This window comes from Diadema antillarum, unplaced genomic scaffold (genome assembly GCF_040938485.1).
Source record: "Diadema antillarum isolate AM-2024a unplaced genomic scaffold, OU_Dant_1.0 seq00000715_RagTag, whole genome shotgun sequence".
NCBI lineage: Eukaryota > Metazoa > Echinodermata > Echinoidea > Diadematoida > Diadematidae > Diadema > Diadema antillarum.
In genome coordinates, this window is record NW_027271619.1 from 844,171 (window position 1) to 870,564 (window position 26,394).

Genomic DNA, 26,394 nt, shown 5'->3' on the forward strand with positions numbered 1-26,394 from the left:
TAACCTGTCATTTCCTTATGAAAGCATTTGCAGTGTTTCGATAGAGTTTTCGACGAATGGGGGCGCCTTCGGCGTTCCGGGAACTTTGCGTCTAGTTGTATGGAAAAGCAAACGGAGTTGTGGTCCTGACTGGATTTGTAAAGTACCACAAAAGATCACGCGGTCGACAACGCCTCACTTTCCTGTCCATAATGGCTGGGATAACTGGAGAAAGAGCATCCACATCGCTCCACTCATGCGACGACAGAGGAAGCTAGAAGAGGCTATACTGCATCAGCGATCGCCAACGATCGCCAACGATCATGGCAGAGCAGACAGAAGGAGGGGAAGAGAGATTGTATTCAGTTTTACTTGGTAAATGATAACCATATCAGCTATATCTAAACATTATGCATTACTTGACAGCATTCTCTCTTTCACACCTGGCAAAACATCGCGAAGTTTAACTCGGAGAAGTCTTCGCGAAGTTTGCTCGTCCCTCCATATAGTGGCCGGCCGAAGAGTATACTCTATGGCGGCTAAATTTCTCGAAGTTTGGGTCACTGGTGCGCATGAGCTTTGGGCAACATAAAGAAAGGGCGCGGTGTCTGACAGTTGATGATTGTGACGTAATAATACACATATATTATATGTACATTTCGCTTTGGGGGCACCGCCATGCAGCAAACAATATGTGGTGGACTGGTCACTTGATAATTTTTTTTTTTTTTTTTTTTTTTTTTTTACCTGATAAATATTTTTTTTAATTTTTTTTTTTTTAATTTGCTCTTGGTTGCCATAAAACACAGAATATATAATATATATATATATATATACAATATAAAACAGTCTTGATAGCGATTGTACACAGTATGAAAAAACTGGTTCCACAGAACGATAAAGAGGCATTGTCTGGGTAAATATATATGTGTGTGTGTGTGTGTGTGTATATATATATATATATATATATATATATATATATATATATATGTATATATACATAAATATATATATATATATATACAGTGCACTCCCGTTACAACGAACACGGTTATAACGAAATTTCGTTATAACGAAGTAAATCTTGTGGTCCCAAAATTATCACCATTAAAGTCTATGGTGCAAAATTCGCTTATAACGAACACGGTTACAGCGAAATTTCCGTTATAACGAAGTCTTTTCCGAGCGCCACAGACAAAGAAAAACAAAAGAAATGTGCTCCGTTATAACGAAACGCGAATAGCTTTCGAAAATACGTAACGGAACAAGCATTTTATAGCGTCTCTGCATAGGTGAACGCTTCACACCACTATATGTGTTCGCTCCTTGTGTCACGCACTGTTTCTGAGGGGTACTTGCGTTTATTATTGTAATACAGTTATCCCATCACATTTAACAAAGCTTTCCAGTGTATGATGAGTATTCAGTAAACAGAATATGATATATATACGTGGTTTCTTTGTTTTCGTTATATATTGTATATTGTTCGGTTATAACGAAATTTCGTTATAACGAAAGAAAACTGCCGGTCCCGAGCATTTCGTTATAACGGGAGTGCACTGTATATATATATATATATATATATATATATATATATATATATATATATATATATATATATATACATATATATAATCCATACACATATACACGTTACATATACATTGCATCTATATACAATTTAAGAATGGGTTCTTTTTTTCCAGGAGTAGTTATGACCCAGCATTTATGCAGAGAGAGAAAAATGCATTTATGCTATGAAAGGTAAAATGACTTAACCCTAACCAGGCCGGGCTTTTTTGGGTGTTCTGTGGCCGGGGAGGGGTTGATTCAAACCCCCCCCCCCCCCCCCCCCCCCCCCCCGAGATCTTGGCCGTCGATCGTGCAATCGCCATGAAATCACGTTTTTGAGCCATTTTCGATCTGACAGGCATGTATAAAATGTTATGCAGCGTCGTAACGGTATGCACGATTTTCGCGAAAATGGTGTCAAAAGATGCGCGAGACTTGAAAGTAAAAAGTCGGCGAACGGCGTGGTCAAAAAATTTTGCGCGGCGGAGAAGTCGCGAAAAATGTCGAGGGGGGGGGGGGGGTTGATTCAACATCCCGGCCTTTTTAGGGTTAAGATCTGCTCCCACCCCTACCAGTATACTGTTTTTTGCAACAATCTTTAAAAAAATTCTATATGCCTGCAGAAATTGTAGGTTTTTTATCTAAACTGGACACACAGGCAAAAAAACATGTGGAATAACAATGTGATAACATACTTTCAGTTGAGTAACTACGGAAATGTGAAAATTGGATAATTAAGAATACACAAACTGAGTACATGTTCTCCCTGCGAAAGGCACAGAGTCGAAGCAAATACAACACAATCAAATCTTTGCCATAAAAATTACTGTGTGACAGACAACTTTATTACAGCCATAAGAGCAGAGAAACAAGATGAAACTTATACAGATGAATACAAAAGACAACTCAAAGCATGGCTTGATAATGTGTTTTTTTTTAAATTGTGAGAAAAAAAAAAGAGTCTAGAACACACCACTTGCTGAAGTACACATGTATGTCTGCAAAGGGCCTAGTACCAGAATGACATCAATTTGACACTGCTATCTAGCTGAAAAGATGAGAAGGATCATAAAGAATGATTACCAACTATGACGACAGAGTGCAACTACATTCAGCAATTCATAAACTTACACCTGTAGACTTCCTCTAGCGTTGAATAGTAAAAAATCATCAAGCCTGTTAACACAAAAACATACAAACCAGACATTACAGAAATCGGTCGTCAGTCTGTCATAGAACTAGTGACCATTGTAAATGTATCTACACCATGTTACAGAAATCATGCTAGCTTGATGAAATATAGAGCCTTGTGCATCCTTCAGGGCAATGGAATGACAAAAGAACAGAAATATGAGAGAAAAAAAAATAGTGAGCTGGCAAATCATGTGGATTTTAGTCTGAATGGATCCAGATCAAGACTTACTTTCAAAAATCAAAATATGGGCAGCAGAATAAGTTCACGGTCAAAATTTTCACGCCAGAAGAAATCTGACTTTTGTCATTTCCTGTTTTTAATGTAGTGCTTAACTTATTCTGTGCACATACAACTCAATCATGAGTCATCAAAACGGAAAGTAATTTACCAAGATACTGTACAACACGAGTAAGTACACAAAAATGGACATAAAATCAAGTGGAATTACATACAATAGGCTTAAAAAAAGAATAGACTAAAAAACATATAATACTCGTAGCAGTCTGAACAAGTTTGATCAACGGCTCATTATTTCATAACCAGAAATTCCAGTGTAGTTCTTTAGCATGACACAATGGTGTTGTTGACATTAACTCACCCTTTCAGATAATTCTCTGCCGAGTGACTTAATAGCTACATGTTTAGTTTGTTTCCTTGTTTTGCTTCATGACGTCAAGTGAATGTCTATATACAGCATGAACAATTATGAATGCATTTTATCAAAGAAATCAGGTTAATGTTTCTACAAGTTTTCAGAGTTTGAAAATCAATTGAAGGTCAAGGAGTCTTGGTGGAATTGGATACTTTGCTATTGTTGTCGTAACACTAAAATTGATATTGAACAGCGAACAGTTATTTAAACACAACTGACCAGGAATTACGAGTTATATTTTACAAATGTGCACCAACATGAGTGGAATCTGTACATAAGTGATGAGTGAGTAAGAAGGGTGCACAGTACATTGGCTCTATCTCATCCAACAGTTACTGCTGCTGAGATTTTTTTTTCTCGCTGCCGTACTCTTGAAACATATCGCCTTATCCGACAGAGACTACCATTTTTGTTACAGACACTGCAAGATGGAGGGCACAACCAGGCGATGAGAGCAGCAACGTTGTCTGTCTCAGGAATGCCTACTCAGCATGGAGGCTGCTGGAGAAGCACAGCTTGAAGATGTATGGCCATCTGCCTCCTGCTGGGAAAACGAGCAATGAGAAAATCATCGAGGAATGGTTCCACCATACCACAACAAACTCATCTTGGACAAATTTGGTGTCAGCAGAAAGAAAGAGCGTGGTATGCTAAGCAACGCATAACTGAAAATAAGTGCATGAGCCAACTGCTATCTAGCGAATCCACTTCAATGTGGGTAAATTTTCCATCATAGAAAAATAGTGTAATTTCAGCATGAAGTAGTGAAATCTTAGCATTTTAACCCAACCTTTGACCCATGACCTTTGACCTCATGCCCCAAACTTCCCACAAGTATCATAGTCACACAATACATGTATAAGAAGTAAGTTTCATGAAGAGAGCTTGAGCAATTTTCTGAGATATGAAGAAAAAAGTGAAATTTTCGCATTTGACGTTTTACCCAATAGCCTTCAATGAAGGTTTCATTGAAGTACCTTCAGGCATTGCAGAGATATTGGAAGGAAATAGCAAAAATTTGGAACTTGACCATGAACTGTGACCTTGCACGTGTACGCCCCCAGTTTTATAGGTGCAGCTTCATCCACTGATATGCACATATGCCAAGTGCTTTGTTACATTGTCCTCAAAATCAATTACGGATGGATTGAAGGACGGATGGAAGGACAGACGGAGGTATTGGCAGACAACCCGAAAACAACATGCTTCAGCAACACTTTGTGGCAGAGCCATAGAAAGAAAGAAAGAACTCTTTGGTCTAAAACTATGCTAAATAAAGAATGTAATAAGAAACTAAAGCAGCTGGGTTCCTTGCCTGGATTTTCCATGGTAGTGTGGTTGGCTACCACCAGAGCTTCGAGGGCGGATGCTCTGTCGGGCCACTCGGCCAACCCAGTGCGGCTGCGGTCAGCTGGAAAGGGATGAATCATGCACATAAAAGCAGATATCAACAGAGTCAATAAAGCATATATGAGTGCATACAACAAGCCCTTCCGGTTTCTGCTTGAATGACTTCGTTGAAGGGGAATACCACATACATTTTACAATTGAACAAGGAAAAATAAATGACAAAGGTATAGCTTTTCTTCAGAGGCAGAGAAAAAAGAGAAAGAGGAGAGTAGAGAAATGCATTGGAAGCCTACACATATCAATGGAATTTTGTCAAGGGCAGTTGATCACTACAAAAGGCATAAAGAAGAAGCACACAGGACACATCTCCTGTTTATTCATGTTTCTTCTTCTTCCTCCTTCAAGTAGCCTGAAGTGAGCTTTCTTTTTACTGTTTTTTGTTTTTTTAAGTAACATATTTAGTTTGTAATCAATGCCCATAAATGTGGAAGGTGGTACCTGACTACGCATGCAACAAAATAAACTGAGGTTTATCATGGGAGGCAAAATATGAAACCGACATCTTTTTGTTGTCACATTATTACTTGGCAGGAGGGAGAGAAATGTGGGTTTTAATCCCTCCCTGTTATATAAAGGCACTGTAATTCTTACTCTCGTAAACATACATATACCTATTTTTGCACTTACATTTCTGTTCAAACATCTTCACTGCAATTGGCTCCCTTGCTCCTGCATTGATGAACACCTGTTGAATTAAAAGAGCATTGCATTTAGTGGGTTGGTCTACTCCAGCCATAATTACCTTGAGGTTGTTATATCAAGACACATAAAAATTGTCTTGAGATTTATATTGATGTAGATTCGATTCATCAGGTAGTATTAAAGCATTTGACTCGGATGAATCACAAAACTGTACTCTCCCTGATTTTCACAAATCCAGTCAAACAGATTTCATTTCATGCTCTCATCATTATCGTAAGGGTCTTGATTTTTTTATGCAGCCTGACAAAATAAAGTTGAAGGAACAAAAGTTTCATAATGCAGCACCCACAACTTCCTTACAAAAGGTCAACGGACAAAATCATAAATGACACACTCAATAAATGAAAGTTTAAGACTCACCCCTATCTCTACAGACATTTCAAGAAAATACTAGTGGAGCCTTTTCAGTAAATGCAACTACTTTTTTTTTTCTTAAAAAGACAGAAAAAAGGGGGAAAATACAATTTCCCCCAGCGGTAAAAAGGTGGTGAGAATAGCTCTGGACCAGCAAAAATGAAAGCAAACTGGGGGAGGGGACCCAAATGAGCATTAACCTGAAATAATTGCTACACCCCTCTCCCAAGATAGTAGTGCAACCAAACTGTAAATGATTGAAAGGATGTGTTACCTGCTTGATGGTCTGTGGAGTACTTTCAGGATGAGCATTGAAGAAGTGGAGCACCTTGGATGGTTGCTGGATACGTGATACAGGAGTCAAGGGACAAAAGGCACCCAATGGTAAAAAAAAACAAAACAAAACAAAAACTGCACCATCATATTTCACTCCTTTGAATTCAGAAGAGGCGATACTTGTCTCTTTTCAGCAGGGAACAGATTGCCTCCCTCTTCTAGTATGGAAGATCTAATGCAGCGCTTTACTGGAGTGACTGGCTACTGCTGCTCTTTACAGTACCATACATTATCTATCAAACTCGAGACCGCAAGCCAAAAGCAGGATATAATAGCCATCAGAAATGGACTGGCAATATCTGTGGTAGCCATGCAAAGATAACTGCTCTTGTAGCCATTCACTAAGGCTATTAAATCATGTGCATATTTCTTGGGTCTGGCCCTTTGCCTTCTGGCAGTATCTTGATTACTGTATGTCGATTACATAATGCTAATTATACAGTGTCCTTTCATTTACTGACACAGTAAAAACTGAGATACAGCAATTCATGCATGTCAAAAATGCCAGCACCAAAGCAGAAACTTACAAAACTCACATGTGATCATATCCCATTCATAGTTTTGGGAGTAAAGTCTGTCCAACTTAATATGAGTTACATCCTAAATTTGGCAAATAAGCAAATTTCCTATATTCCTTTATCTGTCCAATCCGTTTCCCTTTATAGCCAAACATGATCAACATTTTCATAAAAGCTCAAGAGCTGGGGTGCTCTTAACGTGGCCATCACCAGATGCTGCAAAGGATATGGTTCTTGCTGGCTGCCTCCTTGCTCCTGAAGCGGTTGTTGCGGCTCTTGGTGTAATCCTTGCAGGATGGTGTCCCATCGTGCAGTTCTCCTGGCACCTGGGACAGGGCAACACACGCCTGCTTCGAGAAACTGCATAAAAAGAGGAACACACGCTCTCAGCTTACTTGTATATTATCTTTCGTTCAACCACCTCATATATTCCATCCAGTATTTTTAACAAAAATTCAATTCAATTCAGTTCTATACAGTAAGACACGACAACTGAAACTCCTCTAAATTAAACAAGTGATAGGTGTTTAAGGCACCTTCCATATTATATATTATAAACACGTAGTACAAAAGATTGAACCTTTCTAACTGGGTGAAGTTTGATACATTGTACAACATGCAAATTTCAATAGTCTAAAACTTATTGCAGGTACATCACACTACTGAATGCATATCCCATTACCCTCACTAAAGCAAAGCAAGAATGGGGTTACAGGAATCCATTAGATTCCATCAAATATCATCACCACCCATTGGCATTATCAATATAAAATGAATGGGATATTTGACAGATGAGGGCAATGTGAATCCAGCACTTGTCTGCAAGCTACCATTTTAACACAAGATGTCTAGTCATGCAGTCAAACGGAGGTGCCAATATTCGCATATGGAATTAGGATTCCAAATGGCACTGAGCCATGATCTTGGGAGTCACAATACAAGAACAACATCAACAACAACAAATAAATAAATACATCACATCAATGCAGGGTTGACGGCTACATGTATATCATAGGACTTACGAGAGCTGGACAGCGCTTCCAAAGAACTCAATGTTGCTGAGGTTGGTGATGGCCCGCTCGACGGCCAGGGCATCTCCCATCTCTGCCATGGCACATCCGGGCTTGCTCTTCATGAACTTGACCTGCAGAACCAAAGAAAGGAGAGTTCCTATATATCATGTACAGTCTACCACCATTTCAATACAGCATAAATCTTTGACATGGAATTTGATGAGATATAAGAGTACAATCGTACGGGTATGGTGGACATTGTTGTGCAGAATCAAGCCGTTGTACAGAATAGAATCCCAGATACCGTCTTTACCAAGAACTGCATGGAAATGCCTTTTTTCATTATGTAACTGATAAAAAGGAAAAAATTGTTGTTGCTTTGCAACTACAAAGTTGCCATGTACATTTTGGAGATTGCATTTATAGTGGAGTTCATATATCTCTTACTAAGAAGTACTGTAAAAGTGGAAATTTTTGCGTATTTCGCGCAACCAGAAACTAGCGCGAAAATAAAAGCACGCGAATATTTTTGCTTGCCATATGTGCCTGTGCGTGATGTCTTAATTCCGCGGAATTAAAAACATGCAAAACTCTTCCGACCAGGCCAAGCGCGAAAAATTAGTCACGCGAAAATATCCACTTTTACAGTAAGAACAAAATCTGAATTCATTAGGAAACTGTTTTGTTTCAAAGCAGAGTGCTGCCAAAATCCACATCAAATTCTGTGAGGTTAGACACTTTTGTGTGACACTGACACAAATCTCAATGTTCTTAATAGGCGATGGAAATTCCAATATCAAGGACGCAATCAAATTTTCTGTTCAGATGTAAAGGCTGGGTTAATCTTTTTAGAATGCCTTTTGCAAAATCAGGAAGACTTGGCCAATCTTGCAAAAACAAGAATCACAATAACTTTGAGTAAGGCACAGATGGGAGCCCCTCTATTTCAGCATTTCTCTGAATATGGGAAATTTTTAGATAAAGCTACTATTTTTACTTCCTCCCTTCTGGTTTCAAAGAGGAATTGGTATTAAAGTAGATCACCTTCATGACATTGCCATAGAGACAGAGAAGGTTGAAGAGCTTGTCACAGTTCATCTGGTCAGTGCTCATGTTGTAGATCATAACCACTGGGTTCCCATTGCCCAGCTGGTGGCCCATCTGAGGGGAGGGCTGCAGGCCCATCATGTCGTGGCCCCCGCCGTATCCGTAGTCCCCGCGATCGGCAGGGAAGCCCCTTGGTCCGCCTGGCCCATAGCCCTGGTCGTGGAATCCAGGGGGTCCGCGTCGGCCCTGTGGTGGTCCCTGCATTCCACCTGTGGCAGTGCATATTTAATGGGTGACAGAAATGAGACCAAATCCACAAATAGCTATTTAAGTGTACTTGACATTGCTGTCTCAGACTTTCATTTGTGCATATTTGTGCATATAAATTGTTGATTCTGGATAATGATTGAGGAATTATAGCAGTTCTGACAATCCAACACCAAATGCAATGTGCGGGACTGCTATCATTGCATTACCTTGCAATTTGACACAGCGATGAATGAAGTTCACCATTCAGAATTCAAAACTAAGGTTTGAAATCATCAATTTCCATCAAAATTTTATGTAAAAATGAAAAGAACAAGACTCACAGAAGAGCAATTTGAGGAAATATTTCCAGCAGCTCAACATTTACAGATAGTGCTTCAAAGCATCGGCCACTAGCATGCACAGAGTACAGGTATGGAGAGTAAATAACTATAATACGTTAACGATTGGTTTATTTTTCATACAGCATAAACAGTTTTTGCTTGGCAGTACCCTTTAAATTTCAGTGTTTATCACAGCCACATAGAAAATCTTCATTGATACAGGAAACCTGCAGTCAACTTAACCCATTGAGGACGAGTCCAGAGTATACTCCGGCAGGTGTCTATGGGAAATGTGTGTTGTAGCAAAATCAAACCGTCCTCGACGGGATAAAAGCATGATGGTACCTCTGCTGACATTATGGTCAAAATATTGTCCTCTTTTTAAACTGAGGATGCCAATTCTCATTAATGCCTTCCTGTGGCACACTGCCAGAAAAAACAGCAACCCTGGTGTCACAAAGCCATGCACTTCATTTGGTTATGGAGGAACTTCCTGCTTCCTACACAGACACCCGCACACTCCAGTTATTCAGAATGCTGCTTACCGTAATCGCCGTACTGAGGTGGGCCACCGCCCTCCCTTCGCATGGTGGTGGGACCATTGTAGGCAGGTTCAGGTGGGTCCTCCAGCAGTGCACGCCCTTGGGATGCTGCACAGCACACACACAAAGTAAATGAAGTCAGCTGATCTTTTTTTTTAAACACAAATCTACAACTACATGTACAGATGCAAAAGACATAAAAGTAATCCCTGGTAGTGGCACCATCAATTTATGTTTTATAGATCAACACGTACTACCTGAACTGTTACATGTTTATTTGAGTCAAGACTGCTTGTCTTTAAACTAGAAAAACTTCACTGCTTTCACAGAATCGAAACATACTTCTGCTATCACATCAGCATTTGTCCATCTGCCTTGCAATCTGACCTTCCAACAGCAACAGCAAGTTTCCTAATTTTATCAGAGAATGTTTAGACTTTTTGACTACATGTAGTTGTACATCTAATATGAGCAAAGGAAGTACAAGGATACAAATGGAAGTGCAAAAGTAACATCTACTAAAGTTTAAATGAGACCTACATTGTGCACTGTAACCAGGGTCGGATATAAGCATTTAGCATTCGGTATCACAAAATGTGCAGCTTTTCAGATGAAGGGAGAAATGCAGAGGGAATTTGTCGTTTGCTTTTTGTATGCACCTGCAGTTCAGAAGTAGCAACTCTAACATGGTTTGAATCCAAAACGTGATGTATCATCTGCAGACTATCAAATCGTACCAATGTACATTGTTTTTTCCTATTCTAAACTGCTCAATCTTCTTGTAAACCCATTCAAAGGAACAATTCAAGAACAGTAGAAGAATATCATATTCAAATATGCACCAAAAAAAAAAAGGTCGAGAAAGACTTTAGGATCTACTACAACACACAGAACACAGAAAAATTCAAATACTACTTCACAGAAAACTGCAAAATATCTTTTTAAACACACAGAAAATTTCCAGTTATGTGTCTTGGTCACGATGAAAAAGAAAACCAGCATTTGACAACACACCAAAAGTCATCCCATGTTACCTTGTGGTGTATATTATAAACAAATAACATATCCAGCGCTACGGCACACTTCCACGGTGTGGATCTCCAGTCCCAACCTTGTGTTGGCAGAGACCTCCATTACCCAACGTAGCGGAGGATCATCCAACGTAGTGATGCAATCGCAGAGGATGGGAGCGATGCTGCTCTTTTTTCATTTCGTTCTCAGGGCTCAGCGAGGGAGACTGTTCGTCCTGTTGAACATGAGGTACTTGGTCAGTAGTTCTGTATGTTTTGCATGCGTGTGGCTGCATCAGTGATGAGACTCCTTTGTGCTTGTCTTGCGGCTCTTTGGGATGTACATGTACAGTGTACATTGTGTCTTGGCTTTCTTTTCATTTTCTTATTTAGAGATCTTGGAATGTTCGATGGAGCTGTAGTTGTCTAATATCTGTTCACCCCTGCGGTACAGTCGGTCAGTGCTGGTATCATGTGGGTCTGAAGATGTTCTCCATTGTACCAGGAACTAATCACTGGAACTACTGTCTCATATGCATATCAAAGTCTGTGAACATGTCTTTGCTTTCTTTCTTTCTTTCTTTCTTTCTTTCTTTTTTTTTTTTTTTTTTTTGGGGGGGGGGGGGGGGGGGGGGCAAAGTCAAGTATCTGCTTGAACTTGTATGGCCATTTCATTGAGAAGTTTGTGTAATACACAACTGGTGCTGTGTTCCCACAAGTATTCATGTACAGTGTACAGGTTTGTCTGGTTTGATGGTTCAGATACACATACACTTGTACATGCATGACAGCAGCTTCAACTCACTTTACTTTCTTGCAATGTCTGAGTCGAGATACTTGTAACAACAATGTTTCAGTCAAAACTGCTCTGTTTTACACCCATAAATAGGGTGTCACAATATGGTTACCATGGAAATGTGCGGAGGGTTGGCTAGAATCTATAAAGTGTCAAGTCATCTCCATAAAACTTAGTACACGTACATGAACATTTGTGGCAACATGGCTTTCAAGACAGGGCTAGCAATGTTTAAGAGAAGTACAAATGTTGGATATGGCATACTCGTGAACTGTCGCAGTTGCATAATGTCGCTGTACATGAATACAACAGAGAAAAATCCCTGGAATTGTGTGCATTAACATGAAAACATAGTAGCAAGTACAATGTATGTATATACAGTGTATGTACACAATAAATCCCAGTGTCTAAAGGCATGTCTCTATAACTTGCATGCAATCCGACACTTACTATAAACTGGATAATGGCCACTCTCAGTGTGAAAGTTTAAAATGGAGGTGCAAGCAAAATGTTTAAAGTAAAACAGCCATTACAAAAAAAAAAAAAAAAGTTATTACAGTGTATGCCCATGATCACCTACAATAGTTATCCATCCACTCATGCTAAATTTGTAGGAGCAAATTAATGATTGGTTTTGGAGGCGAATGTATGAAAATGTGTCAATATACTGTACCCCATAATAACTATCATTTGTGCCTTGTAGCTGTCATGGAAGAAAGTGGCCTGCAGGTACTTTTTTTTTTTTTTTTTTTTTAAAGAAAGGTACAATGTATCTTATCCTTTTCTCTTTTCCTAGAAAACTTTGAAATGGCTGTCTTACTACATCCAAATACCAGTGGCTGTGAATTTAAAAGTGTACATACTTACAATGATCTGTGCATACATTTGAAGTACATGTATACCATAAATAGCAGTGTTGGATTGTAGGTACCACAAGTGGTCTTGCATATCAATGGTGTTGGTAATCTGTGTGCTAACAAAATATTCATAAAATACAGTGTCATTTGATGGCATAATCAAATTCAATACAAATCAATTAACAATCAATTTGATATTGGATACAGCCTGCTCCACCATACTGGGGTTTAAAAAAAAATGGAGTACCATGGCATTTAAAGAGCGTACAACGTGTACATGTAAGTAAGCAGGGTCACACAACTGAAGTACATCTGTACTGTATACAGAAAGAAATGTACAAGTGTTTGCCAAAAAGCAATCCCTTTATGTGAGATGTTGGAGTAAAAATGCACAAAATACTTTTGATTGTAAACACCAAATGAAGTGGGAATAGTGACAAGTGATATCCGACGAGGCGACTTGTATCTTCTGTACAAGTAACAACCATGTTATAAACTGAATAAGCTAATATATCTTTGTAAAATCGAATATCAACATTTTGAACGTGAATAATATGGCATAATGTATAACCTTGCTAAACTGCAATCTTCTTTTTGTGCTCTTTTGAAGGAGGTGATATTCTGGGATTCTGAAAATATACCACAAGTCTTTGGCAGCCACATTTGGTGATTTTAATTTGCTTTCTACTATCTTGAATGCATTACTTGCATGTAAGGACATACATGTACAACTGTACACTGATTCCCTATGCACATTTGAAAGACTGACTACACAATATGAAGCCCTTACATACAATACTGGTCATGTTTATACTCATGCTTGTGTAACACACCATTTGACAGTATAAAAAGTGATATAAATGTACAATGTACTTGATGACATGTACAATTGTACATTGTAGTCATATGCTGCAGTTTACCTGAACTGAAATATATACATGTGTATGTTTGAAGGAAAACATGTATTAACTCTGTTTTCTTGCATAATGGAAGAATTTAAATCATACGTACACAGTGTAAGTTTTACAAAAACTTTTTTTTGGGGGGTGAAATATAAGGGAAGATTAAATACAACACTGGTGAGACTACTAGTGCATCATTTTATATATATTTTTTATACTGCATTTTAAATTTTGTTTCAAGGTTCATGAAATGGGTGACATATAATATCAGTTTTGTGTATTGGAGAGGTTTGCACAAGAGACAAATTGTTGAACTGGTAGTAGAAAAAAAAAAGTCAGACACTTTTTGATATAGACTGTATTTCGAAGCATATTGTCAGATGCAAATAGGTGATGAATGTTGTACTTAATCTTCACAATGCCCAGTGTCATGATAAATGTACAATTTCATATTCTCCCACATTTCAGCACAGAATTGATTGTTTACTGTTTATGGCACACGGTACAAGGTAATACTCTCAGATGGTACATAAAATGGCAATCTTGTAAGGAAGTTCAGCTTCATTTGGCAAGAAACAAAATGATGCACTTACAGTTGTACAATGTATATGGATATAACCTACAAGTTGTTTGAAGGAACATGTATCAACACGCAGGTCATCTCAGGTTTAGGAATATCTTTTCTTCATGTGTTCTCCGTGTGCCTTACTTGAACAGGAATGTGCAAATGAATGTACATTGTATCTATTCTTACTTGCATTTACATACATAACTGTAAAATATTGAATTAGTGAAAACGCAATTGTACATGTACTTGTACATACAACATCTGCGATGCTGCTTACAGTAGTACCTGTTGAAAGAGTGATCACCTGTACATCATACATTGTATAGTAGTTCTGACTATGCAGTTTGTTCATAAAGGAAACATTTACAGGGCTGCATGACAAACAGAAGTTTTTATTTTCTGAAAAATGAGATATTGAAAATAGCAAATGTTGGAGCTGATTTTTACAGCAATGCTCATGTTTACATAGAATCCTCATTGCAAATGTGAATTGTGCATCTTGATGATACAAATCTTATTTCCCCATAAATTGTTTCTTTATTGAGACATGTAAAATAGTCACCAGGGGCTCACATTCATGGAATACTAACTGTACAATGCAAGAACACACAACATGTACCTGCATTAGTGTATCAGCATTCGCACTTTCAGAGTAATCTTTTGAGATTGAACACAGACTGAATGCTTTTCTGTATCAATCACAGTAGATGACTAAGTGTACTACTATAAAAGTGGAAATTCCAGTGCATTTTGCATGACCAGAAATTAGCATGAAAATTAAAGCATGTGAATATTTTTGCTTGTTATATGTGACCGTGCATCACAAAACGAACAAAAAGTCGCACGCACTGATTTTGTGTGAGGACTGAAAATAGGTGAAATAGGTCAAACGAGCTGATCTTGACTTTTTCATATTTTCAGGAAGAGCAAGTCTTCCTCTACATTATGCTAAAATTTGTGATCATTAAACATGCAGGAAAGTGTGTTTTCTAGCAATTTATTTCGAACATTTTTTGGCAGAATAGTGTGTGATTGAATGTGTCTTTAAAGTCCTCTTTTCATTTCTTAAAAACCTTGTACTCACTCTCCACTTTCAACTCCTATAACTTTTGAAAGGATGATGCTTCTACTTTGAAAGTTGGCATTAAAAACGGACAGAGTGTGTTATTAAGGCATGCTCAATTTCAGTTTGATCTGATAATCCCTTCATTGTTGTTACTCCAGTGGTTTACATCCTGTTTTTGTCCCATTCATCGCACAGCCAGCACAGCTTGGTAAAGATTAAGCATGTGAATAGACACTGTACTTCAGAGCCTCTTTTCTCAGTTCACACTTTTCTGGAGTGTGTGCTTTCTTCCCAATATTTAGATAGGTTAGGAGAGTCCATTTGACTTGAGTTATACATCATTTTAAAGCTTAAGTCTGCTCTTTCAGAATATGCTCTTAACTAAAATTTCATGTCTGGTGACTTTTTGTTTGTTTTGTGGTGCAGGGTCACATATGTTACAAATTTTAATGTTCCATAAGGAATTTATTAAAACATGTATTGTAAAATTTGTTGTACCACTCCAAGCACAAAAATGTCCACTTTTATAGTAAGAGATTAGTTGAAATATTTTCATTGGCATAGAAAGCATGTTTGTTTGTACTGAAGAGAAATATGTACATGTATTAAAATACATTTGTAGTCTTCAATAGTACATGTATATACTGGTGTTAATACATTATACTTGTGTACATGGATGTAGACAGTATCATAATACAGAGCATACACATCTCATTTGTTTTGACAAAATGAAATCAATCTTTGACAAAATACAAACGCACAAGCTGGTAGACAAATCTATAGACATGAGGCTCAAAACACAATGTACAGCTAATAGCATGATTAAAAAATCTGGATCTCTTCTCGGAGTCCAACAATGCAAATGAGAAGTGTTTCTTTGTTTCAAGTCCAATTATACAATTCCAGTAAAGTGTGTTTTACTTTCTTGTTCATGAATCAGCAACATCTTTAGCCATTCCACATTCTCCTAGTGCAATAACTCAACTGACTTAAAAATCATACAGATAACGTAGAATTAGACATATAATCTTAATAAGCACACAACATCAGATAAATAATAAATGGTTTGGCAATAAGATAAAGACTCCCCATATGCTATGTGAGGCGGACTTTTGCGCGGTTTGTTGTTAGTAAATATAGAATACTTTCTTTGATGAAACATGAACCAGGGTAACTAGTGGTGCGAAAAGAAAGGGGCAAGACTCACCTGCATTCAAGCCAGGGTTGGTGTAGTCATACGTTTCAGCATCATTCTTGTAAACCGTCAATGTTTTTGGCTGCATAAAAAACAATAATAACATTTTTTTTTTTTAATGTCTTTGAAGATGATTCACAAAATAGTACCTCTACCCTGCGCTCAGTTCCCTGAAGTTTACAGAAACAAAAGGTAATTTAGAATGAGAAGAGTCGAGTTGAATTCAATAAATAATGAATATTAGAGAGTAGGTATATCATAACCATATGTAAGCCGGCTATTTTCACATATTTTAACTTTAACTACATGGGCAAAGTGACTGCAATATTTCTGAAGAAATTCAAGCTCACTCAGCAGATAAATATGTTGCTAAATTCAAATTTTTCTTCAAAAGAAATAAATCTTCTCAAATAACATCACAATCATATTTTATCTACCCCCTGCACTTTCACACTGTATAAGACATACATATTGTACGATGCAGCTTATAAATTGCCTACGAAGTGGCGATATAATCAAACTACTGAGGTGGATCAACAAGGATTCCAACCTTGGTAAACAGCAAACAGCATGACCAAATTTTGAAGGCTGAAAAGGTATATTTCTTGTGGAAGGCAGCACTTCTTCCTTTCTGGAATAGACATGTGTAGTAACAGAATTTGGGAAACGGTAGTTTTCATGAAAGCAGCATATTTCTGGCTAAAAATAGTACAAAATACTGCCGAAAAGCAACAGTCTGCATCACTATGTCAACCACAGATTATTTGTAAGTGCCCAATTCACTATTAATCAAAGAATCTTGTTGGCCATTTTTTTTTTACGTGCCCATTCACACGAGTACACTATGACAAGGAATTCACCTACCCTTGCAAAGTCAATTTTGAGGGTGCAGCAGCCAGAGTATATGTCACAGTTGTGCAGATTCTGCTTGGCAAGGGTGGCATTCTGAATGGTGTCGAATGTGTGGCTGGAGTTAAGGATATCATTAGCATGTTGATGTCTGTTTCTTGTACACCCGACTCCTGTTACAACAGAGTCCTCGGGTATGGCAGTTTTCTTTCGTTGTATCAAAATTTCATTATAGCTGAATAATGAAGTACAGACTGTATATAAAGATATACCGATGATAACTGTTATGAGATTTTCATTTAACAATGTGTTACAACAGTCTTCATCATAACTGGAGTGCACTGGATTTAAATGGTCTCTTGTTGAGTTTAATTTCACCCCGAGACTGTTTAGTCAACACTTGCGCTAGCATTACAATACACTGTCAAATGATGAATACACATTATTCCAAAATAGCAACCACTAATCTAATAGCAGGAAAGTGTTTCCTGTTAAGTGTTTAGTGAAAGTGTTTAGTGTAAAAAGCTGTCATCTGTAGTGCAGTATGCAAACTTTGAAAAAAAAAATTATAAAGAAGTAGTGACTGAAGGCAGTTAATGAAGCATTCCTGGTAGATCATGCTTTTAAAATTGCACCAGCAATTTATATCAAACTGGTTAAACTAAGATGATGTATGGCAGCACTTTTTATAGGCCACCTCAACGCCACAAGGACTCTTTGCTGCTTCCTAAAGACAAGGCAATCGCCGAATTGTGTCTCGCCCATTCGCATACAAGGATTTAATATTTTTTATAACTCCCACAAGTTAATTGACCTGCTTATGACCTTTGACCTTGTGGTGACCTTCAACACCCTAAGGGACATTCACCATCCAAGTTTGGTCACAAACGGACAGAGGGATCAAAAGTAATGAGCCATAATCGAAACGCACCATAAAAACTTAACATTGGGCCCTAAAAATTTGTTGACCCCTTTCTGTGACCTTTGACATTGTGATGACCTTTAACTCCCCAAGGGACATCTACCGTCCAAGTTTGGTCACAAACGGACATAGGGATCAAAAGTTATGAGCCACAATCAAAACGCGCCCTAAAAACATAACATTGGGCCCTAAAAGTTTGTTGACCCCTGTCTGTGACCTTTGACCTTGTGACGACCTTCACCTCCCCAAGGGACATCTTCCATCCAAGTTTGGTCACAAACGGACAAAGGGATCAAAAGTTATGAGCCATAAACGAAATGCGCCCTAAAAACTTAACATTGGGCCCTAAAAGTTCATTGACCCCTGTCTGTAACCTTTGACCTTGTGGTTACCTTCAACTTTCCAAGAGAATCTACCATCACCCAAGTTTGATTGCCATTGTAGCAACATGTGCTGAGTTACGTGTGATAAGAGTCTTGCAAGTAAACTTTAACATATGACCTCAAATGACCTTTGACCTTATCATGTGACCTCTTACGGCACCATAACATGAAAGTACCCCCAGTGCATCCATCACCCAAGTTTGATTGCCATTGTAGCAACATGTGTCGAGTTACATGTGATAAGAGAGTCTTGCAAGTAAACTTTAACGTTTGACCTCAAATGACCTTTGACCTTATCCTGTGACCTCCAACGGCACCATAACATGAAGGTATCCCCAGTGCATCTATGACCCAAGTTAGGTTGTAATCCAAGCAACTTTATGTGAAGTTATTTATCAAAAGAGAGTCTTGCAGGTAAACTTTAACATAGAAAAGAGTCTTGCACATACTCTTTAATATATGACCTCAAATGACCTTTGACATCATCACATGACCTCTGACAACACCATAACATGAAGATACCCCTAGTGCTTCTATCACCCAAGTGTGGCTGCCATTGCTGTGACAGATGCCAAGTTATGCATCATAAGAGAGTCTTGCAGGTAAACTTTAACATTTGTGACGGACGACGGACGGACGACGGACGGACGCCATTTGGATCCCTTAGTCTCGCCTTCACCTCCGGTGGGCGAGACAAAAAACAGAACACTGAGTGAAAGGATATTCCACCATGGCTTGCACACCATTCTTCTTGAAGATGACGATGCGTAGGACATTTCCAAATCCTTTGCAGATGGCGTGGATAACATCCTGTTGAGATAGTCAATAACAAATTTCAGGACAATTACAGCAGGAGGTAGGGAAGACGGGATCACACATATACCTTTTTACAGAGCAATATAAATCAAAATATAATAGACATGCACATTTATGTACCTTTGCTATGCCTGAAACTACAGGTCTACAGGATTATTTAACAGACTATACATATGTATGATGCACACTCAACATTTCGTATCTAAAACATATTTTTCATTCAGTTCAAATTTTTCCATAAAAACATCCACCCTTATGACATTGACATTAACATCAATCACATTCACACACTTCCTATTAAGGTATATAACTACAATGTACTTGTAAGTGGTATATTACACAACATTTTTCACTGATACTAAGTAATCACTGGCAAGTTGGATCATTTCGTAACCATATTTGCGATTTATTCATTTGTGTGTGTGTGTGTGTGTGTGTGTGTGCGTGCGTGCGTTTTGTCCAGTGTCTAGTTTCTGGATAATCTAGTGTATAAACTTACAGTGGTGATCCTGTACTTTGGCCTGAGGACAGTCATCAACAGGACGTTATTGGCATTTTCCTCGCTGTCATTCTCTCTGTGTGAAGTCACAGAACATCACATAAATTCATATACTAATAATAATAATAATGATGATGATGACGATAACAACAACAACAACAACATCAACAACAACAATAATAAGAACAACAACAATAATAAGAACAACAACAATAATAATATTTAGTACTGAAAGTCCCGGTTCTGGTCTACACAAAAGTAAGATATGGCACACTGTCTAAAAAAGAAGGAAAGAAAGAAAAATAGTGTTATTTATTTTCCTAACCACACTTCCGTGGTTGAAAGTGGAGGTGTAGATATTTCAATTAAGATCATTCAGAAATACAAACTTTGTGCACATCTTGATGGATGCACGATGCAAATCATAAACACTGACATAGAGCAGGGTACAAGTACATTGTACTGTAAAAACAATTTGTACTTTGTAAAAAGTAATTTGATCTAACACCACCGCCTATGGAAAATACTGAGTATGGTAAATACATTTACAGATTTCACTGTCTTGAAGCATTTAGCATATATATTTTGTGCTAATTTTTGGACTTGGCTTCATAGCTACAAATTATCAGGGAGAGAGACGACTCTGGTAGCATGTACACTGTACAGTGTACATGTCCATACAAAGATTTCTCAAACTAGAAACATTATAACAAAATAAGAAAACAGTGCCTTTAATCAAGGGAAAAGACACACAGTTGGAAATTTATAAAAAGAGAAAGTAGATACTGGCTTGATTAGCTTGCATACCCTGGGCGGATGATCCTGGCACTGTTTGAGTAGTCAAAGTATGCTGGTTTTCCTCCGACATTGATGATGTTATCTGGATGGGCCTGCATGAAAAATCATTTCAAACTACCGTAGTTCAGAAGTTTTCAGGATACGCTAGCAAGCATTTTTAGAGATAACACCCTTTTGCTTTGTCAACACATGAATAGTACAAGTATGTATACGCCAAAATGCATTTAATTATAGTTTGTACAGGTTCACTTTTACATACACTGTAATGTGTATGAGAAAAAACATGTTCACACAAATATCATGTACCATCACAAATATTCATGTTTCTTTGCAAGATATACATTTGTACCACAGTGTATATGGAGATGCATGCATATTCCTTACCCATTACCATATATTGTCATAACAAATGAATACATTTCAGAAGAGAAACAAAACCTCTACCACAATAAAACTACAAACATACATACGCTGTACACGTATGTAGCGAATCAACTAGCTGTGACAACTTGGCTATGACTTACCTGTGTGAACTCAACACAGCTTTTGGCGCTCTTCATGTCCTCAAACTCCACCAAAGCCTGCCCCTTCTGGATTCTGTGTACAAAACTGTTCAAGTAGCAAGGGGGATAGTAAAGAATACAAAAAACAGAGAAAGTGTGATTTCTTCCCATCGCCACTCTTGCAACAATGGAGCAACAAAGTGTGTGAACCATGGCATTAAAATCAAAATAACGACATAGAAGGCTAAATGTAAAGAGGTGGAGGCATTAAAGGACAAGTTCACCCTCATAAACATAAGGATTGAGAGAATGTAGCAATATTATATTATCCCCAAGTTGAATTATCCTTCGGGTTTATGCCAGGTTCAAGTGTATGCGTGTGTGTTACACACAAACACACTGCTATAGCTTCTGACCACCCGAGCATTGAGAATTAAGGGTTTCTGGGACGAACACTGTACTAGGGCTTTCTATAGCTCAGTCGGTAGAGCACCGGTCTAGCAATCCGGAGGTCGCGGGTTCGAATCCCGATGGAATCCCATTTTCTTTGCTCACTTTTCCACTAATAATTTATATTCTTTCTGGTCAGTTTATTCTGTCTTTATTTGTTACAAACTCAAAAAGCTGCATCACTTCGGTGATCCCTCGCATTTATCCCCAAGTTGAATTATCCTTCGGGTTTATGCCAGGTTCAAGTGTGTGCGTGTGTGTTACACACAAACACACTGCTATAGCTTCTGACCACCCGAGCATTGAGAATTAAGGGTTTCTGGGACGAACAGTAACACTGTACTAGGGCTTTCTATAGCTCAGTCGGTAGAGCACCGGTCTAGCAATCCGGAGGTCTCGGGTTTGAATCCTGATGGAATCCCATTTTCTTTGCTCACTTTTCCACTAATAATTTATATTCTTTCTGGTCAGTTTATTCTGTCTTTATTTGTTACAAACTCAAAAAGCTGCATCACTTCGGTGATCCCTCGCATTTATCCCCAAGTTGAATTATCCTTCGGGTTTATGCCAGGTTCAAGTGTGTGCGTGTGTGTTACACACAAACACACTGCTATAGCTTCTGACCACCCGAGCATTGAGAATTAAGGGTTTCTGGGACGAACACTGGTACTAGGGCTTTCTATAGCTCAGTCGGTAGAGCACCGGTCTAGCAATCCGGAGGTCTCGGGTTGGAATCCCATTTTCTTTGCTCACTTTTCCACTAATAATTTATATTCTTTCTGGTCAGTTTATTCTGTCTTTATTTGTTAATATTAGGAGAACACGTCATTGAAAGTTCTACTATTGTTGCATTTTCTCAATCCTTATGTTTATTAAGGTGAACTTGTCCTTTAATAAAAGCACACTTTAGAAATATTGAATGAAAAAATAAACACTTAAGAAATAATTGATACCTTATCAACCCAAATGGCTGCATCGCCTCGACAATATCTGCCTCGCTGACACTGTCTGAAAGGTTGCTGACATGGACGACACTGGAGGGTAGCGGTTTATGCTGTTCTTCAAAGCAATCCTGTGTACAGAGAAGGCAAGTGCTGTTACTGGATATACACATACAATGTACCCTGTGTACAGTTGTACATGCATAGAAACTCCATCTAGGATATATTTACATATAGACAGAAAAAATCTGACTGTCTGGAGGAAGTTTATAAAATTTTTTTAACTTTTAAAGTTGATAGAATGGTAGCATCAAAGCCTTTGAAGCAATCTGTCAATCCAAATAGGGCCGTCTGAATCAGCCAGAGCACTTTGGTGGCAGGCTTCGGGCCGGTTAAATCGACCCGAAACAGTGATAGAGTTAAATAGTAAAATTAACATCTCATATTAAATACACCAGCTGTTTGAAATATCAAAGATTTAGGTAGAATTCTCATGGAGAAAGACACAGCTACCAGCTTGTCTACATGCAAATTAAACGCTAACACACAGTTAAAACCAAAGAGCATACATATTGTAGAAGCACATGCAGTGTGTGTACTTCTACACTTTGATACAGCTGTACATGTAACTGATCACTGGCATATCAGCTTCCGTGCTACAGCATCCCCCTACAGTACTGCACACATGCATCACAGTCTTCAGTCTGCATAGGAGATTCCAAGAAGCAAGACCATCTATCAGTAATCTCCACAGAACATATCCCCGACTCGGTAATCTCCACAGAACATATCCCCAACGATAAATACAGACTTATCTTTTAGGTCAATTTGCATGTACATTGTAGGCCTAGCAGAAGAAATTACATTAGTTTTGAATATGTACAATATTGTACAGTTGTAAAATTTTATAGTGAAGTTGACATCAGAAATGACTGATTTTACAAGATGTTTAGACTTCAGTGAGGACCAACATCCCCCTCCCCTCATAATACCATAATACTCATACCACAGGTCTTAGTGTGACCCGAGATAACAGACAGTATTTGCCTTGAACAGTTGATTGATTACAAAACCTAGGGGGGACTTGGTGAAGTCCGGCTATCAGGTACATTGCACCATGCAGGGACTTGTTTCATGTTTGTGGTGCCCATGCAGCACATTCATTCACCATTCACCACGCTTGTTGTATTAAAGTGACATTCAATGAACTTTAAGTGAAGGTTAAAGCAAGCTGCCCATAATTTGACTGTAACATTGTCCAAGTTTCAATCGCTGTCTACATGTAGAAATCTGAGCTTTCACAAATCACGCGCGGTCATATTTTGGCACAAGAGATTGAACCTTGGTCCTTGGTGCAGATTTTTCAGATACTGCTGTAATAATATTCCTACATCCTTCCTGATGCATTGCAAGGAGCTAAAACTAGACTGGCCTTTGATGAACTAAACAAAGGTTGGCGCTAGTGTACTTTCGCATCTGTTTGTCAAATAATCTCCAAGCATGCACAAACTCACCCTACTATTCAGTAAACTAAAATACTAGCATCTGAGTCTCCAAAGTCGAATAGAAGTTTTCACACTTTCCGCATTTACATGTGTCGGAAAATTGATGGAAAATCTTGATCACCTGAAATGCTGCTCTGTACACAAGCACAGTATGAATACCTTCAGCGCATGCACTGAGGGTCAATCATTTGGTCTGAGTGTAGCCAACAGCGGCTCTTTCTAAGGTGTCGTTAAAAAGCTAAAAAATGTTTTCTTCTCTCTCTTTTCGTCAGCCAAGTCTCGCATTAGCAGTTGTAGCTTCAAAGCGGTTGAGCACATTTGCGAGTATGTGCTGCAACTTATATCTTTCTTTTCAATCTTTTCTTCTTTCATTTTCAGGTAGTACCTAAATTTCCCTTTCCTTCCTATCATTCATTTCTTTGTTTTCCTCGTCTATTAAACTCTAACAATTTCCTATTCAACTATACTTTTTGCCTAATGGGCCTTTGCTTCCTTAATGAATTGTCCCCCCCCCCCCCCCCCATCTACAAGGCTCTTTCCTTTCTATCCTCTCCCAATATCTTTTTCTTATTCCAGCTTGGTTTGAAAACCAAGCTGGAAAAAATAATAACCATTTTTATGCGGGGGGAACTGGGTCGAAATTGCCTTGAATCGAAACAATTCAAACTGTTGCAATAGCGTATGTATCAATGGTGTCTGTCTATATGAAGCGAAAACCTGACCCAGCAAATGTCATTACTATAAATGTGAAGTTTTTCACGGAATTAGACAAGACTTGTCGGTCAAGCTTCTTCTTACCTAACTAACCACTCTCACCCATAATCACAATTCTACACTGCTTTCAAAGGAACTCACCCTACAAGTTTGACAGATATTCCACAATCCACATAAAAGGTATGTAAAATAAAAAAAAAACCATGGTGATTTTGATATGAATTTCTGAGATTTTTCCTTGCTTTGCGCCGTCAGTCTCCCTGCCTCGCACGAGTGCTGTGTAGCAATATGAAAGTGTGCATGCAGTTGCATTGCCGATGGCCACTACTGCATCAGACACTTCCGAATTCGGAAGTATTGAGCGCACTCTACGGCAGGCTTTGGCCAGGACTGCCGATATTGGAAAACTTCCAAATTCTGAGGTTGCCCGAACTGAGATCTAGAGTAAAATATCCCATTTGTGGCAGTTTAAGCATTGTTAAGTGCTTTTTCAACTTCTAAACAAATCAGGCAAATTATTTTCAACCATTTCATATATCATAGACAAGATTATTCATTAACGCAATTGTTTTCATAAAAGAAATTTACCATTGGCCAACGCAGTTTTCATGATTTACCAGGGCAAAACCCGGCACAATTTTCGCCGATAAGGGCGATATGCGACGTAGTATTTCTGCTTGCAGCACGATGTACAATCCCTAACATTATGCTATACGCGCATGCTCCGCGATCACGTGTTTTAATGGGCGCTCTGCATCGGTTGATTAAAACTCGATTTTTGAAGAAAAAAAAACAGATAGGATTTTTTTCTCCTTTTCATCATGGATAGTGGACATGTGTGTGTAACAAAAAATCACCGTGCAAAGTTGCGACAATTTATACGTCAGATGTGAGATGAATAGAAGTGAATAGGGGGGCCTCATGAGGCGTTCCCCCCGGGCCTCATGAGGCATGGGGGCGGTCCTCACGAGGCGTGGGGGCGGTCCTCATGAGGCGGGGCAGTCCTCGTACGCGGGAGCGAGCGGTCCTCATGAGCGGATTTCCCGGACTGATATCATGTTTTACAGTATATTACCATGTATGTTGTAACTGCCGCGAATGGTTGCACAGCCGCTTTACTGCCGCAGTTACTCTAATTTTTTAGAGCCCAAAGCAAACAAAAAAGGTCTTGATCGACCGATGCGATGCCGATGGCTTGTTCTTGCCCATACTAGAGGTCTAACAATACAGTGAGTGTATTCAACACGCCAGGCCAGGCCCATGCCCAGGGCAGGGCACATGTACTTGGTCAATACTAACGACAGTAACGTTAGAATACAGATGGTAGATCTAGTTCAATACTACCGGTAAATTTACATGTAAAATGCAACGCGTGCTTTTCTGCATGCACAGGCCAGGTAATGCATGCCAATGCATGCCATGGCGTGGGCTTGGTCGAAACGTGGCCTGGGCCTACTCAATTATGTGGGGCAATAAATCTACCATTAGATATTGTATTGAGTTCTCAAGACACCCTTTATACACAAAATGATACGAAGGAGTTTTACCCTTGCTCCTGACTGAATTCCTCGCCCCCCAACATCAGTTCTTTGGCGCTTTGTCGCGTGGCCTTCATAGTTCTGGTACGGCTCCATCTTGTTTGTCATGCGGCGTTGATGAAAATGCGCATGCGCACAGATACTCTACAGAAAGATCGAAGATTTGATTCGT

General features: G+C 38.7%; 1 protein-coding gene across 1 annotated transcript; it reads right to left on the reverse strand.

Annotated features, from left to right (window-relative positions):
- Positions 1–2,366: 2,366 nt before the first annotated feature.
- LOC139737909 (heterogeneous nuclear ribonucleoprotein L-like) lies at positions 2,367–26,394 on the reverse strand. The gene is made up of 16 exons (XM_071648577.1): positions 26,232–26,394; positions 22,478–22,596; positions 21,096–21,180; positions 20,581–20,663; positions 19,774–19,849; positions 19,183–19,268; positions 17,169–17,265; positions 16,317–16,386; positions 9,914–10,018; positions 8,776–9,047; positions 7,741–7,862; positions 6,948–7,078; positions 6,139–6,212; positions 5,436–5,493; positions 4,714–4,809; positions 2,367–3,939 (listed from the first exon to the last, which is right to left on the reverse strand). Exons 1-16 carry the CDS (start codon positions 26,328–26,330, stop codon positions 3,881–3,883), a joined length of 1,632 nt encoding a protein of 543 aa, XP_071504678.1. The 5' UTR covers positions 26,331–26,394; the 3' UTR covers positions 2,367–3,880.

Excerpts from the sequence above, each read along its gene's own strand:
- LOC139737909 (XM_071648577.1), bottom strand. The coding sequence starts at position 26,330 with ATGACAAACAAGATGGAGCCGTACCAGAACTATGAAGGCCACGCGACA. Across the intron at positions 16,387-17,168 it reads TCAAAATTGACTTTGCAAGG|CCAAAAACATTGACGGTTTA; the intron begins GTAGGTGAATTC and ends TTTTTTATGCAG. Across the intron at positions 3,940-4,713 it reads CACTACCATGGAAAATCCAG|GAGGCAGATGGCCATACATC; the intron begins GCAAGGAACCCA and ends TTTTCCCAGCAG.